At 52.6% G+C, this 17,474-nt stretch overlaps 1 protein-coding gene across 4 annotated transcripts in view; it reads left to right on the forward strand.

Annotated features, from left to right (window-relative positions):
• CDH13 (cadherin 13) overlaps positions 1 to 17,474 on the forward strand; it is a 1,467,366-nt gene that overhangs the window by 448,774 nt on the left and 1,001,118 nt on the right. For 2 of the 4 annotated variants that reach the window (XM_051847322.2, XM_051847324.2), the window contains exon 1: positions 4,887 to 5,250. The exons of 1 other annotated variant lie outside the window; for it this stretch is intronic. In XM_051847322.2, coding sequence (XP_051703282.1) covers positions 5,206 to 5,250 — 45 coding nt within the window. In that variant the 5' untranslated portion in view covers positions 4,887 to 5,205. Of the gene's footprint in view, positions 1 to 4,886; positions 5,251 to 6,363; positions 6,447 to 17,474 lie in introns of those variants that run through there. One more of the 4 variants, XM_070062800.1, reaches the window with a different exon arrangement.

Raw genomic sequence — 17,474 nt, forward strand, 5'->3', positions numbered from 1 at the left:
GACAAAACCTAGAAAAACCACAAAGGAATACCTTCTGTCTTATTTTTAGATGTGTGGGCTCTGCACACACTGAAGCAGTTTAGAAGGATTTCACATTGCTAATGTCCTCCACAGATGACCAGCAAGCACCCCCAGGCTCACACAGCCTTCAGGAACTGCTCTGTGCATGTCCAGTCCTGGTGTGGACTGCTGTGAGAAGGCCCTGGCCTTCCCGCACCACGCAGAAGCCATTTAGTTCACCATCTTTACAAAGTCATCGAGCACCTGCCATGATCCGTACCCTGCTGTAAAAGCTGAGCACACAGCCGCAAGAAGACAGAAATAGGGCCCATGTTCTGGGGGGAGAGGCAGACAACAGACCACCTGGTTAGCTACTGCTGCTTCTCAACCTGTCCCAAGATTTAGAGCAATCTCTCTGTTAGCCCACATACCTGTGGATCGGGCAATCTGGGTGAGCTCTACTGGGCTTGTTTGGGTGTCTGAGGGTCCATGGGGGTGCTCATCTCTCCTCTTAGGGCCAGTGAGCCCACAAGTGCTCTTTTCAAAGCATTGGTAGAAGTCCTAGCGGCAACAGGCTGAAACACACACTGTTTGCTGGGCCTGGGTTTGCCTCTGGCACCCATAACTTCTGCTTCATGTCCATAGTCATACAAGTCACACAGCCAAATCCGAGGCCCATGCAGATGCAGACTGGAGTGAAGAATCGAGACAACAGTTCAAGCAAGTACACACAGTGATGTGTCAGGTAACAGCGAGATCGAGGGAGACACTTGAAGCAGTGTTTGTGGCTTGAGAGTGACCAGTTGGATTTTGTGTTCACTGAGACTTACTGAAGGATGATGCATTGTCCTAATCTTGGGTATTTTTAGCAGCCACTGTGAGAGGTGTGCTGCTAGCATTAAGTTATGTTGTAATGCTGCCCAGTGTGGGCTTCCTTCCATGCTGCCCAAGCCTATCCTGTTATCGAGGGCTCCAGGTATGCCTGGTAGCTGATTTGTCTCACAGGGGCTCCTATCCGGCTTATCACTCTTCTCTACAAATACCCTATCCTGCAGCACATTCAAAGAAGAGCTAAATTTGGATAAATTATCTCTGCTGGACCACACTCCAGTTGACCAGTCTACACACACACACACACACACACACATACACACACGCTCATGCACATACATACAGTCATGTGCATATACCCATAGGGTCACCTCCATGTGCTCTTGAAAGTCCTCGCGTACATCAGCCAATGAAAGGAAACAGCCTCAACCCCTGCTACCCAGAGGAGGCAGCTACTGGCTGTTGAATCATTTCAGCTCCAGAGCCAGGCTGATGCATCTGTGAAGGGGTGTGAATCTTGAATGTGAACCTTAAAGGCAGACGAGGCGTCACGGGCAGCCCACAGCTGCTACGGCAGCTGGTGACTGGGAGGTGGGGCAGGGACGGGGAGCGGGTGGGTTTCACCTTCAGCATTTATTTGCCACCACTGATCAATCCATCAGCCAAAAGACCCCCATCAGGGAACTGCAAGGAAAAAAGCAAGCAAACAAAAATGGATTTCTTCTTCCGAGGCCTTTTATCTACCATTGGAATGAAATGATTTTTCTCCTGTCTCTGTTGAGCGGAACTTGATGGCGTGTGCACTGGTGGACTGAACCTTCGAGGAGAGCGGAGGGCAGAGTGGAGGAGTGGCATCAGTCTCCGCAGCATCCCTTGGACTGTTACCGTGTGATGATTCCTACTTCATGGTGGCAAGACTGAGGCAAGGGAGCAGAAAGCAATTTGGTCAACATCAGCAAAGTCCAGAGAGCCCAGTGCGAGTCTCATATCACTGACCAACCTCTCTCCCCCACCCTAGGGCTCATGGAAGTGAGCCTCAGACCCAAGGATACTGCTACAGCCAGCTCCTCCCAGTCCTGAAGTCCAGTCTCTGGCAGCTGAGGCATGGCAGGAATGGGGTTGGCCTTTTGGGCTTGGTCACCTGGAATCACGGGGGATGGCCGGAGTCCCTCTTTCTGTCAGCTGAACTTGGCGAAGACTTTGGGGAAGGCCTGAGAAAGTCCGGCAGGGCACAGACTCAGCAGCATTTTGCCCAGGCAAGGCTGCGCCTGACTTCACTGGTACCAGTGGACTCCCAAAGTCATCCATGGCCTGGGGAACACAGCCTCCGTTGACCTACTGAAGGCCTGATGCCCTTGTTTTAAATAGAGGTGATGCATTTGAGGTCAGACCGGAGAACTGCCGTTGGCCAAACCAGGCTGCCTCACCTCAGATTATTTCCCTCCTTTGGCAAATATCCAACAGCTGGCCCGTTGTGGGTAAGAAATAGCCCCCGACTCTACTCGGGCTGCCTCCCTAGGGCCTTTCCAACCTCGGAGCTCCCAGTATGGGCTGAGGCATCTGTTGTGACCGGGAGTCACTCAGCCTCTCCTGACAGGCCCGCTTCTCTCAGCATCTCAGAGGTGTTGTTCCCGAGAATTCCTCCCCATGAGTCACCTGCACAAAACTCCAAGCTGGCGTCTATTGCTGGGGACACCAACCTGCCTCACACTGGCAGTTAAATCCTCTGGCCTTGAAGTGACACATGTCACTTTGCTTACAGCTCATTGGCTAGATGGAGTCACGGGGCACCAGCCACGCTGCAGGAGGGCCGGCAGATGCAGCCCCGCCCTCTGCCCAGGAGGATCACTGGAAATGTCTGGTGGACAAAGGACCACGGAATGGGAAGCCCCCGGGAGGTCTGGCCAGGGGATAAACGCTTTGTACTGCCCTGTCCTTTGAATGCAGCCTTGGACACTACCTGCTTGGACGAGCGCCTCCTGCCCGAGCTGCTGTCAGAGGCTCATCTTCGTCGGCCACTCCTCCTGCAGTGCCACCTCCTGGACTGTCCTCTCTCCCTCTCTCTCTCTCTGTCTCTCTCTCTCCCCCCCACCTCTCTCTCTCTCTGTCTCCCCCCATCTCTCTCCCTCCCTCCCTCCCTCTCTCTCTCTGTCTTTCTCTCTCTCCCCCCGTCTGTCTCTCCCCCGCCGTCTCTCCCCCCACCTCTCTCTCTCTCTGTCTCCTCCCCCTCTGTCTCCCCCCTCCCTCCCTCTCTCTCTCTTTCTCTCTCTGTCTCTCTCTCTCTGTCTCTCCCCCCATCTCTGTCTCCTCCCCCTCTGTCTCCCCCCCACCTCTCTCTCTCTGTCTCTGTCTCCCCCCCTCTGTCTCTCCCCCGTCTCTCTCTCTCCCCCCTCCCTCACTCTCTCTTTCTCTCTCTCTCTGTCTCTCTCTCTCTCCCCCAGTCTTTGTGTCTGTTAATCCATGTGCCCACTTCCTCAGACCCCTGATGGACCCGACGACTCCTTCGCTAGAATGGAGAAAAATACGAGTGTCGCAGGATGTCTCGATTTGAAGACTGGCTCCGGAGTACTCTGTTCTCTTCTCACAGAGCAGCGCGGGGCTCCACACATGCGGGTGCCAAGCCATCACTGTTGGTCACAATGTCCATGGACTGCGTTTCTCAGAGTCTCAGGCAGGGATGACCGTCCACGCACAGTGAGGGAAAGCCTGGATGCAGCAGCAACATCTGCTTTTCCCGGTCTCTTCGGGGCCTTCTTTTGCCAGCATTGCCATCTGTTGGGCCAGTGCACGCTAGAAGAGCCAAGCATCAGATGGAACTGCACCTTTGTCAGTGACCTTGAGACCACATGAGATGATCCTGTGCCTGCACCACAGCTAGCAAAGGGATTTCACAACGTATGTCAGCTCAGATGTAAGCCATGAGTACGGCCCAGCCTGAATGTTCTTACTGCCAGTGGGCCTGTGGGAGCACTGGCAGGCTGAGTAAACTACTAGGAAGTGGCAGAGCTGGGGGTTGAACTTAGAGAGGCTGCAGACTCTAGGCCCCTCCCCACCTTCTGCTACTTCTTGGTATTCCTTTAACACACACCAATCACTGTCTCCGGGTTCCAGGCCCCATGCCAGATGCTGGAACACAGCCCAATCCACGGATCTCAGCGTGGCCTATTGCTCATTGTTCTACTACATTCGCTGCCACGTTCTACATTTATTCCAGCATTTTAGTGCCAGGAGAATTTATGTCGGGAGACATTATATGCATATCCCTATAACAAGAAGTACACAACTCACCTATTTCTCTTATTGCTTTGGCTACCAGGAAGCTCATACCAAAATTAGAGACAATAAGAGTGTATACGTCTAGCATTTCAGTTTCCTGAATTTTTTCTTTCTGTCCCTCTCAATTTTGGTTACCTCAATTCACAAATTTCCTTTATTTTAAAATACTCTAAGTCCTTTTTAGAAGGAAGCTGTGTAGAAATGATAAAGTAAGGTTTTTACTGCATTTTTTTAGGGGGGAGAAGGGAAGGCAGAGGTGGAGGTTGTTCTTGCCCCCATTCCCAAACCTTCCTTCCTGTGAAACTCCCTGGAGTAGCTCAGAGCTTCGGAAAGGTCGCATCCATATAGGAAAAAACAAGTTTCCTCAAATCATGGCCCCAGCCTTGGTGACAGATGCACATTTGTGGAGGGGCAGTCAGTCTGACCCTCAGCTGAGCAGTTAATAAAATCTATCGCCCCTTGATGGATTTTTTTCTGCCAGCCAGAATTGGTCTGTCCTGCTTGTGATGTGTAAGGTGACAAGGAGACACCAGCACCACCATGACCTGGGCCGTGCTGGGAAAGGGGGAGAGAAAAGAACAAGGGGGAAAATCCCCCTTCAAGGCTTTCCAGGCACGGCAAGGACTGGGACTGCGGGCCGTTTTATTTGATGTATTGGAAATAAAGTGGATCTTATTAACATTTTAATAAAGAGAATCTTTTTGCACTAGGCTGGAAGTGGCTGCCAGTCCCCGGTGCAACTGCATTCCCTGAAAAAGTGGAATCGGCTGGCAGGGCCCAGCGCGATTTGTGAGGCTGAGCCCCAACAGCCGCGGGGAAAAAAAAAAAAAAGCCATCGGGCTGCCTGCTTTGAGGGGCTCGCCCCGTATCTGCCATGCAAAACGAGGGAGCCTCATGAAGGAATCCGTCTTGTAAAGCCATTGGTCCTGGTCACCCGCCTCTATCCAATGCTGTCGTGATGCTGCCGCTGATCTATTTGGGAAGTTGGCTGGCTGGCGAGGCAGAGCCTCCGCTCAAAGCCTGGCTCCCACGGAAAATATGCTCAGTGCCGCCGCGTGCATGAATGAAAACGCCGCCGGGCGCTGCTAGTCGGGCAAGATGCAGCCGGGAACTCCGCTCGTCCTGTGCGTCCTGCTGTCCCAGGTAGGGAAGAGGGGCTTCGGGGCGCGCTCCGCGCCAGTGCGGGTGCCCGGCGCCGGCGCCGGCTGGGCGCGGGGGCTTCCAGGGGATCGGGCGCGGCGGCCAAGGCAGACCCGGGGCTCGGAGCCGAGGTCGTTCCCGGCTCCGGAGATCCCGGGGTCCCTGGCTCCCCGTTCGTTCGCGGTTCCCCGCGGGGTGTGTGTGTGCGCGTTCGGAGGAGGAGAGAACGGCGAGTCTTTTCTTTTTGGCAAGCAGGGGGGACGTTCTCGCCTGCTCCAAGTGGGGGTAACTTTGGGTCGCCCCCCACCCCCCAGCAGCTCGCGCGTTGGCGGCGACCCAGCGAGCAGCGGCTTCCCCCCAGGCCAGCGCAGAGCGGCGGAAAGCACCGCTCCGGTCCTGGTTGCGGGATGCCTGGCTGGAGAGGCCGAGGAGCTGGCATCGCCGGATTCCCGGGGCACCCGGCCCCGTCGCCCAACCCCGCGGCGCGCTGGAAGGCACCTCGGGCCGCTGGAGCGCTGCAGCCCGGCTGCTGCTGTCGCTCAAAGGTTCTGGCGCCGGCCGCGCCCGCATCGGGGTCCTTTCGGTCCCAGACCCCGAGCCCGGAAGGGCCTGAGCCGGTCCCCTACCGCCCCCCGCCGCGCCCCCACACGCCCCCAGCCAGGGCGCAGGCCCCAGCCCCCCACGCCCCCATTGTCCAGCCAGCTGGAGTCCCGGCCCCAGCCCCTGCTGCCGCCCCTGCTGCCTTTCCCGGGCGGGCATGGGGCTCAGAGAAAAGTTCAAGCCTTGCCCAGCCGGGGCTGCAGCTGCCTGTTAACCCTCGGAGCGCTGCGGCGCGAGGGGAGGGCCCGCTGCCGGCCAGGGGAGCAGGCGAGGGAGACGTGGGTCCTCCCGCAATCGCCTCTGCGTGAAACAGATCTCTGCAAGTTGGAGCGTGGGGAAGCAGCGCTCCCAGGCCAGGCCTAGGGTGCCGACTGCCGAGGGACACGCCCAGCCTCGCTCAGGGCCCTGCAATTTTGCAAGCGCCCGGCCCAGTCCCCCAAGGCCTCCTTGGCAGCCTCTGCGACTGGCAGTGAGCCGGCAGCCTACAAGTGGGTGGGTAGGAGCAGGGCAGGGCCCCGCGCAGAGGACAGAGCAGGCAGGGAGTGCCTCGGGGAGCAGAACTGGGTGCCGAGTTCTTGGCCAGGACTCCTGGATGCCAGGTGAAGAGGCTCATGTGAGCTTGTGGGGAGAGGGAGGCAAGGGAGTGAGGGTGTCAGTCAGGGACAGCCTCCTAAGAGGAGAGCTGCTGGGGTTCGACGTTGGAAACGAGCCAGCATCCCAGAAACGCAGGGCCCGTGGAAATGACTCAGAGCGGAGGTGGGTGCCAGTGCCGAGGGCAGAGTGAGGGACCTGGCCGCCGCCCTGCTCCTGGAAGCCCAGCTCCCTGCAGCGCTGCCCACTTGTAGTTCCTCCCCTGCCAGGGCTTCGCTCCCAGCCTTCAACCATGTCACCCTTCTCCAGACTTCCTGAACTCCACCTCTCTCTCTCTCTCTCTCTCTCTCTCTCTCTGTGTGTGTGTGTGTGTGTGTGTACATCCCAGAGTGGCAACAGGGTCCCTCTGCTGCATGCCCCAGACAGGGTCCTTCTGCTGTATGCCAACGGTGCCACCTTGGGCTGGGAGCTTAACCTTGCTGAGCGCCAGGTTCTCCACTGTGAAATGCCCCATGCCTGCCTTCCTAGCGCTGTTGGGTGTGAAGGGCTGCATTCAACAGGATGCCCTGGGAAATGCACGTACTGCCGCCTGCCACTCTGGGCGCAGTAGGTGTCTGGGAGCACTCGTGACTGCCTTACCCGGGACTCGATAGGCCTCTTCTGGTGACTGCTGGTTTCAGTTCCGGCTGCAGGTTTTGCCTAAAGTTATGTCTTGCTTAGAGTGGCACAGAGCACGTAGCGACACTCCCTCACGCACTCCAGGTCCTCAGAGTGCCTGGGTCGCCTATGCTGAGCGCGCATTTCTCTCCTCGGCTGCTACGCACAATCGGAGCAAATGTCCACGTTAGAACAGGGATTGATAGTCTGGCAGCAGCATGGACACAGCACCCTGCGGAGCTGCCATCCAGGTAACCGGCTGGGGAAGTGCAGAGCTCTGTGTGCCGCAGAGAAAAGCAGGGAAAAGTCTTGGAGCTTTTGAGGCAACAAGCAGAAACGAAACTTTTCCTGAGGCCCAGAGAACACAGAAAGAAAGGAAAAACAATGTAATAAAGCAAATTAGTCACCGGCCGTGGTGGCGCTCAGGCAAGCCTGCGGGTGTGTTTTTCCAGCACAGTTCTAACACATGGGGGCCCTTGGTGGGGTGGAAGCCAGCAGCGTCCAGAGCTTCCTGGCTTTGCAGCCGGCTCGGGCATTTGGGTAGGGGACTGGGGCCGCTAAGTAACAATGACTGGAAGCTGGCAAAGGCGAACAACGGTCACCCTCTCTCCCCTGAGGTCTTTTGGGAAAGGCTCTCCCGGAAGTGACTTCTGGAATTTAGCTAACTAAATCACGAATATGAAACAAATAAAGAGAGATATGAACTGGAAATTCCACTGTAAATATGACCCCTCCTCCCCCCACCCCGGGTAGCAGAGCTCACCCAGAGTTCTGACAATGAGTGAGTAATCCCCCAGGAGCTGGGATTTAGGGAGTGGTTCAGGTTTGGAAAGCAGTGACTTGGAGTGACTCAAACTGTTCCATGGAATTCTGAGATCTTGATCTTGTGGAACCAGAATCTCGACGGTCAAGATGTTGAATGAGACTCGGTGTCTGCTAGTGCTGCCGCGACGTCGGGTGCTAGGTTTTAAGAGCAACATCTACTCGCAGAACGTTTTTTCTTGATGGGACAAGACTCCCGTCCATGGCTTCAACACGAGGCAGAGACTCTAGGGTTTCAAAAGCGCTGAGCAAATGGCGATGGCAGTGGCAAAAGGAATCAGAGGGGCAGAGTTCATGTGTCTGAGCATTTTTTTTTAGCAAGTCCCAAAAGACAGTTAATAGATGGCAAGGCTGAATATACACTCTGGAATTTCTGTAATTCCACAGTCTATATTAAAATCCCCAACAGTCGTCTCAGCTGATCTCGCCTACTCTGCCTGCCTGCCTTCTCCCCTTTTCTATCTTTAGCCCATGGGTTTTCCATTAAGCAGAATCTATTTCCTTCCAGAAGTATCCTGTGTGTGTAACAGTGAAATTGCCCAACAAGCCAATGTACCCAATAACTGCATTATCGAAAATACCAGCATTTGGATGCGCAGATTGAGCCTCAGTCTGAAGCTTGCTGTTTGGATTAAAGTATATGGCAGGCGCTTGAAGATACTCTTCTTTCTTTCCTTCCAAAAATTCAGTTGCTCAGGGAGTCTGGTCATTGTCTCTTTACTGGGAAGTAAGTAAAAGGATGTAGTGTGCATTCAAGTCTCAGCTAAGTGACAGTCGTAGGCTCCAAGTAGCCAGCAGTATTTGTGTATGTGTGCGCACATGCACGCATGCACACAGCCCTGTGTGTTTTGATGTTGCTTTAATACCTGTTGGAAGATTTCTCCAGAAGAGGGCTCCATCCACAGCATTACAAAATTCTGAACCCACAGCTCGTATTTTAGAGAATTTCAGTGTAGCAGCTCTGTCAAAACACAACTGTTCTCCTTACTCCAGATTCTTTGCTGCACTCCCCAAGAGAAGGCACTCCTTCTTCCTTCTTCGACCCTGTTGTAGTTGGTTCTGTTTCATCCCTCATCTCTGTACCCTGCTCTGAGTTTTAGAACAGGGGAAATTTCAAAGACCTTTGTAGACAATGCAATATGGAATGTGAGGAAGTTCTGAAGTTTCCTGGCATTTGACTTTGGTTGGATGTGGCTTTTATTCTGTAGACAGCCAAGAGGTGGTCACAGTCTGCCTGGGAAAGGAGATGGCCTTCCTCATTAGGTAACCACCCAGAAGAGTGGGTCATGAGCCAGTCCACTCAGCCTCCAGCACCAGCTGAAAAGAAGAGAGAATATCAGTCTGTCCTCCAGTTACAGTCATCTGGGCAGAATCAAATCCAGTGTCCGCTAAGGAGCGGAGCAAGTGTGTTGCCCTCTCTTGGCAGGGTGTGTCTCTGTCACTGGCCACAGTCCCCACCACTCTCTACTATCACCCTCCCCCTGCACTCACTTATTTTACCCACTGGCCCCTATAGCTGTTTGAGTTTCAGACCTCTGCTTTCACAAACTATGAGGCCTGATCAAATTGGTGCTGTAATTTCTCAGTGATAGGCTATTTAAAAAAGAAGGGGTTAACTTGCTTTTTTAAAAAAAAGATTTATTTATTTATTTATTTATGTATTTGAAAGGCAGAGTTACTGAGAGGCAGAGAGAGAGAGAGAGAGAGAGAGAGAGAGAGAGGTCTTCCATCCGCTGGTTCACTCCCCCAGATGGCCACAATTGCCGGAGCTGCGCCGATTTGAAGCCAGAAGTCAGGAGCTTCTTCTGGGTCTCCCATGTGGGTGCAGGGGCCCAAGGACTTCGGCCATCTTCTGCTGCTTTCCCAGGCCATAAGAGAAAGCTGGATCAGAAGTGGAGCAGCTGGGTCTCCAACCAGTGCCCATATGGGATGCTGGCACTGCAGGCGGTGGCTTTATCCGCTATGCCACAGCGCTGGCCCTGACTTGATTTTGATTCCTGTGTTTGAACTACAGTGATGGGTGCTTTGGAACCATAATTGGGGACTGTCCCTCCTCTGGGAGAGCCTTTGGACACTATGGGCAGCCAGGACAATGTAGTCCTCAGACCGTTGCTGCATATGGAATAATTATACCCAGGGAAGTGGCACAGGGTGGCTGTATGTCCCTGTGAGTCCTGGCACACCACAAGGCAGCACACCAAGAATCTGTGTGACCACTAGGGTAACACGAGGAAACAGCAAAAATTCTGTGGGAAAATGGAATTAAAACACAAGTTTATTATGGTGCAAAAAAGATTTTTTTTTTAAATCCATGCATAGCTTTTTTGGAATACACATTTTGTGTAAGCTTCTGGAGGACCCATTACATTTAGGCCCCTGTGTTTTTGGAGGGAAATTCCACCCTGTGCTTGGGCATCCCTGGAGTGCAGCTCACCCACAGGGCGGGCGTCATCAAAACACCACAGTAGCTTCTTACACTTAGTCTTGTAGGGGTTCTTGGAGTACTGAGCTGAGCCTCAGAGCGTTCGTAATCTTATAGTCATAGCTTTGTCACTGGAGCGCTCCTCGGCCTTGGAAGCAGTCATCCCTAGGGCTGTCCTGAGCCTCCTACATTTTTTTTTTTAAATTGGTTTTTAACAGTTAACATCCACTGCAGTTCCGCATACTAATTGTAGTGCTAGCATACAATTAATGCTCTCTGGTTCCGTAAATCCTAATCTGTCTACCTTATCCCCTATCAGCAGGTAAACCTCAGATGACTCTTGTTTTCCCACAACTACAGACCCCAAAATGCAAAGTAAATATAAATATGTACACATACAAAACAAACAAGAAAACTGCTTTCCTCCTGTCCATTGCCAACAAGAGTAAAATTCTTGAAAATTAGCACTAGCAACAAGCCCGTTGTGACAAGTCACGTCTCGTTTCAAAGGCCAAGCAGCATCAGGACCAGCAGGGGGACAAAGACCCTGTGTCTGCTAGCTGAACGCAGGCCGGGCTGGGTGGGGGGCAGCAGCTGCTCACACCCGACAGCCCTGCCATGTCGCCGGGCAGGGCCGGAAATGAGCTCAGCCTCTGCATCAGCCTGAGGTCCTGCGAAAGAATGTGGCAGTCTCCACCGCTGCCTCCCAGGGCCTCCAGGCCCATGTCTCTTTCCTCTGAGAAGGCTGGGAACTACTTCTCCATGTTGTGCACCGCGGAAAGGAGGCAGTGGCTGGTACGTCTGGAGCTGAGACTCTGTGGTCACCCCCTTCTCAGTTGGTTGATTATCAGTTGATGCAGGGGTTGCAGAGTCACCAGACTCCTCCAGCAGCATTGACAGCTGGCTCAGGTTGGATAGGCTCCACCCACAAATGCCATGAGCCATGGGTCTGGGATCCTCTGATCCAGGTTGTAAATTATGGCCCTTGCGACAACTCCTGCCAATAGCTTATCTTTCAATTTTTAACAATCTGTGTATGAGAGAGAGAGGGAGAGTGTGCTCTCCTGTTGACAATGGCCAGGGCTGAGCAGAGGCCAAATTCAGAAGTCAGGAGCAAAATTTAGGCTTCCTGTAGGAGTGGCAGGAGCCCAATTACTTGCGCCAACCCTGCTACCTCCCAGCAAATGGCTTAGCTGGAAGCTGGAGTCAGGAGCTGGAGCAAGGAGTCGGACCAGGTACTTAGATACGGGATATGGAGACTTAACTGACGCCTTAACTGCTTGGCCAAGTGCTCACCTCTGCATCTTGATTTTATAAATAGTTTTATTGGGTCATAGCCACACCTCTTCATTTATAGAATTGCTGAAGGCTGCTCGTGTGCTATAAAAACAGAGACTTCCTCATATTCTAAAATGTTACTCTCTGGCCCTTTATAGCCTGAGCTAAGTCAAAATTACGGCCAGAGAGACCGCCAGGCCTCTTCTCAAAGGCATGGAGGGTGTGAGAGCTTCAGCCACTAGGAGCTGTCCCTCTCTGATACCCGTGGAGGACCTACTGTGTTGCAGGTTCCAGCTGTGTTCAGGGTCCAGCTGCTAACAAGGCAGACGCGGCCTCTGCTCTCTTGACATGCAGGGCCTGCCGGGGCTCAGTAATGAGGAGTGAATGATGGAAAATGAGACAGCTGCTGTGCAGGAAGGAAACGCAGCCACCTGAGATCACCCCATCGGCATCCTTTTCTCCTCTCTCTTTATCTTTCTCCACCACGAACATATGAGCTGTATTGGGGCAACGTCCTATTGTCTGATTCTTCCTTCTCTATGCCTCCAGGGCCCAGAGCTGGGCCTGACACGTAGTAGGTACTCAGGAATCTCGAATGCACAAATGGGGGGAAGAATGGATGGATGGATGGATGGATATGCAAAAGGCATCAGATCCGGATGCAGGATCTGAGAGACTTCCCTGACAAACAGGCTCCAGCCCACGTGTGGCAGTGGCAGGATTCATGGACACAGCTTAGGGAGCCTGGGGAAAGGCAGGGCTCATGGACAATGGCCTGGTGCAGATTGGCGGAGCAGCCGTTCTAGGCAGGAGAAGGCATAGGCAGGGGAAGGCCTGTGTACGAGGAAATGCTACGCTGCGTAGGGAGGGCGCTGCCCAGGGAGGGCTATGAGGTGTGGCTGGCAATTGCCAGAGCCATTGGGACATCCTCAGCTCCACGAACATTTTGGTGCTTGTCCCAGAGTAATGGGCAGCCACTGGAAGTCATCAGAGGGAGAGTATCAGGTGGCGTGATCAGATTTCCATTTTGAAAGGTCACCCTGCCTGCCATGTTGGAGCAGGATCCGAATGGAAGAGAGAAGCTAGTGTAGGCCTGAGATGGCGGGAGTGACAGTGCAGACAGGGGAAGCAGACACAGCAGCCCGTGCAGGTTATCTGAGAGACATTCGGGTAGGGAACCCAGTCGGGTTCCATGGTGGCTGGTTCTGGAGATGGCAGGTTGGGAGCAGGGAGAGACTGAGGATGCGTGCTTGGGTCCAGACTCTTCCAGCTGAGAGGAGGCGAGAGCCTCTGGCTCCAAGAAACCCATCGTGGATGGGGTCTGAGGGCCATTTCTGTGTAGGGGTCAGCCAGGCTGCAGTGACCTTGTTACACTAAGGCCACAGCTCCGGTCTGTGCTCGCATCGAAGATGGGCACCTGGGGAGGCTGGAAATGCCTGTGACGAGAGTCACCAGCATGCAGCCTCTGTAATTAACCAATCTCGGAGACTTTTCATGCTAAAGATACTTGAGAGAAACATTGCCAAGCCCTTTAATCGTTTCTTGAACATTCAATCAGCAGCACTAGAAATATTTCGTACATGAAGCAAATAATGATCTACTACTTTCAGCAGCCACTTTGTGAATGCTAACAAGCCTCCGTCTCAGCATACTGGGAATATGTTCGGTGATGCTGAAACTCAAGCTTCCAGACATCGGGACAGAACACTCAACCAGGTGCTGGACAGAGCTGGGCCGGCCAATGTTTCACAACTGACTGTCTCTTTAAAAAAAATGAGAAAAAGCCAAACCCAAGGCACAACCACCAGACTCACAGTGTCTGCCAATTTTTGTGGTGTAAATACTGGGTGATTTCAGGCTACCTCCTGAAAATGCCACCAAAGGCTCTGGCGAGGTGGTGCTCGCAAGCCTAGGGCCTGAACCTGTTTCTCGTTCTCCATCACATGGCAAAGTAGCTTCAATATTCTTATGAGTGAAATGGACCCTATTACCATGACGTTCAACTGAACTAACATCTGGGGAAGTCCACATTGCCGGAAAGACCCATGTAAGTGAGCTCATATTCCCACACACGAGGAGACAGGTTCTCAAAACTGCTCCTCCACCTAGGATTCTGCAGCTGGCTAACTAGTTCCTGCAGAAATTCCTGGTGGCTTTGACCCTGTCGCTGAGTGGAGTTTGGGGGTGTGGAAGCCCTCAGGGTGCAGCCCTGCTCCTGGCAGTGGTGGGAGTTTTGCAGTTAAAGGTCATTACACTCCGTGGCGCTATTGGTTCTGGACTTGTCTATCCTGCTTCCTGCCACTTTCCCTTCTTCCTGCTTCTTTCAAAAAGATGCTCACAGAGTGCTGTAGGCCTGGTGGTTTAGCCTCGAAAGGTGAGGGGTGTACAGTTGTCCCCTCTCAGAGGCAAAGAACTGGGGAGTGTGAGGAAGGTACTGAAGCTCACAGCCGTAGCAAGTGGTGAGCAAGCAGGGATTTGGACCCAGGTCTGTGTGGATGCACAGGCTCAGCCCTCACTGATGTCTTCACTGCTTAACTAAGTGTGTCTTGAGGCACTTAAGCACTTTAGAGGTAAACAAGGTGGACACGGTACTATGGTATTTACAGTCGCGTGATAAGCAAGTAGATAAACGGCTGAAATCATCACAGATTGGGTCATTGCTACAAGAGGAAACACTAGAGATAGGGCAGACTGAACGAAGTGGGCACTCTGTGCCCTCCCTCTCTTCCTTCCTTCTTTCTGCCCTCTCTCCCTCTTTTCTTTCCATCTTCTGTTTTTCTCTCTGTATTTCTATGGACTGCCAGGATCTGCTGATCTGGGAATACAGAGGTGAATACCAGGGCATGTGCCGGGGCACAACTGGGGCCTGTGGCCTGCTGGGAGCCCAGGAACTGGGGTCTTGGATTGCCTAGGGAAGTGTCTCGGCCTTCGAGAAATGTGTTTGAATCCTCCTGGTTCCTTGCACACTGTGTGACCACAGATAAGTGACATCATTCCGCGCCACCACTGTTTCCTCTGAGTTTAAAGGAATAAGGAGAGGGACTATGTATACCTGTCCTGCAGGGTTTCTGTGAGTTGAATGTGTGCTTATGGCATTAGCCCAAGATTGGGCAACTACTTGGTATCTAAGAAATGGTGCTTGTGTTAACTTCCACACTGCACTCCAAGGAATTTTGAGGTCTGCAGGTACCATGGGGCCTTCAAGTTCAGGATATGACTAATTTAAGAAGGGAAAGTGACTGCATTTGAAAATGTGTAGGCATTAAAAAATGACATAAGATTTGCTCCCCAGGGGAGGATTTTCCAGCTCCCCAAAGATTGTTCCCCTGTGGATTTCATGCCTCCTAAAATCGTTTGATCTGGTGGAATCTTCTCTCCCAGAAGTGTCTGCCCAGCAGCTGTTCCCAGGAGACTTATTAGGGCAGCACACGTGTGTGTGTGCATGTGCGTGTGCCTGCCACAAATTCCATGAGTACTTCTAATTGTTTAAAATGCTTCAAAAGAATCAGACCATACTGTAGCTGTTATGTGCCTGTTCCATACTGCAATGCCTAGAGGCAAGTATTTTTTTTAATATTTATTTTGTTTATTTAAAAGGCAGAGTTAGAGAGATAGAGAGAGAGGCAGAGAGAGATCTTCCATTTGTTGGTTCACTCTCCAAATGGCTGCAACAACCAGGGATGCCCCAGATTGAAGCCAAGAGCCTGGAACGTCTTCCAGGTCTTCCATGTGGGTGACAGGGGCCAAAGCACTTGGGCCACCCCTCTATGCTCTCTCAGGTGCAGGAAGCTGGGTAGGAAGTGGAGTGGCCAGGACACAAACCTACATCCATATGGAAGATTGGTGTCACAGGTGGCGGCTTAACACATTATGCCATGGCACTGGCCCCGAGGCAAGCATTTTTGTCTCAATTTTATATACATTGAAAACAAGTTCTGGGGCTGAGCCATTTGCCCAAGGTCACACGGCCACTGAGAGCTGAGACATGGGTTTGAATCCACACATTTTTGATTGCTGTTCACGTTTGTTTCCCTCTGCGTTATACTAGTGTAGGAAAGCATTCTGCCTCTCCGCCAACTCCCTCAATTATATACGAAATCTCTCCCTTGTCTGTTTTGTTCATTGGCTCCTTTGTGTGGGGAGCAGCCCGGACTGGACTGAGTTACTGGAATTAAGACTTATTCTATGCATCTGCTCTCCCACAATATGGCGCTGGGAGAGAAGTAAACAGCTTCCGCACAGCTGCCTCCAGTTCAACCAATAAACTGTAGGACTTGCTCCTGATTGGAGAGCAGCGTACTCGGCGTGTGGGCAGCCGAGTTAGGATTGGCGGAGGAGGACTATAAAGGAGGAGAGAGACGGCATGCACCAGGAACATCTAAGGGGAACATCTAGCTGAAGGAACACCTGTGCAGCCCCCGAGAAAGCCGGCCGGCGGTGTGCCGCTCCCCTGCGGAAGTGGGGAATGTGGCCAGGGGGAACTGCCCTTCCACGGAGGTGGAAGGGATAGTAGCCAACCCGGGAAGAACCAGCAGCAAACCCGGGGAGGGCCGAGCAGACTAAAGAACAACGCAGGGTCCTGTGTCGTTCCTCCACGAAGACGGGGAGCGACACTTTGAAGTCCAAAGAGCTGCCTGGGATGATCTTAGTTTTGAGTTCTTGCTCTCTAAAGGTGTGTGCGGGCCCAGGTCATCCGTTTGGGTTTCTGGTGATACCTACATAATCGGGACAGCTCTGGTCTTTGTGTCTTTGTCTCTGAGTCCTTGCTTTTGGCCAGAATCAAACGACTCACCCATCCCACCCATCTTGTTGGCTTCCTTCAGTAAGAATGGCCATCCCAGTAAGAATGGCCACGTGGAAGCCAGGGCCCAGCCCAGGTGTGGCTCGTCTGCAGCTTGAAACATACAGGTCAGTTCTCTAGCCGTTTCCTGCCTACTGCTGCGTCCTGTGACTGGATGGCTTTCTTCCCCAGAGGTACCAAGGAGCTCCACTGTCTAAGCGAGTGCTTCCTGCATGCTACTGTCCATGATGCTTCCCCAACGCATGGGAAGATGAGGAATATACAGCCTGTAGCTCTACAAAGAAAGTTGCGTCTATAGTGCGTTGGAACTGGACTGCACCTACATTGAAGTTTAGATTAGCATCCCCCTCCGGTTTTACCAAAACAGATTTTATTTGCTTTTTAATTTAGCTTCAGTGCCTTCAGTCAGGGTGGCCGTGGACTCAACAGATGTTTGTGGAGTACTTGCTGTGTCTGCTCCATTTTACATACTGGCCAAAGAGCTGTGCGCACTGCCTGTCTCTGCAGAGCCCAGGTGGATGTGATGCAGGATCCCGGGGAAACAGCGGTGATTCTCTCGCCTGTCCTCAGGGACATCGCATGCTAACAGGGGAGAAAGATGGTAGACAAGGACGACAGATAAACAAGGTCAAGCTTTCTTGGTGATGATGCTGTGGAAAACATGAAAACAGGCCGGAGAGCATTGCTGTGAGCTCGCCCACTTCCAGCTCTCGGGATGGAGGATTTTTTTGTTCTGATTTTTCTACTTTGTTAGGGAGGAAATGTGCCACATTTGTGTAATGAACTTGGTAATAAACGGAGGGCATTTTTGTCCTCGGTGACCAAGTGCTGTTGGCCGACCTTTGTGTGTTCTCTGTTTTTTTTTGTATTTGTTGAAATTTTGGTAGTGGGAATCCAAAATCGCAGTAACCAGTGGTTGAAAATAGGATAGGTAGACTTTTTCTTGGAAGGACAATGCACTGAACATCTAGTCTCTTGTAGCTACTCAGCACGGTCAGTGTGGCATGAAAGCAACCATAGACAATATGTAAACAAAGGACAGGGTCGTGTTCCAGT

Source organism: Oryctolagus cuniculus, chromosome 18 (assembly GCF_964237555.1).
Source record: "Oryctolagus cuniculus chromosome 18, mOryCun1.1, whole genome shotgun sequence".
Classification (NCBI taxonomy): domain Eukaryota; kingdom Metazoa; phylum Chordata; class Mammalia; order Lagomorpha; family Leporidae; genus Oryctolagus; species Oryctolagus cuniculus.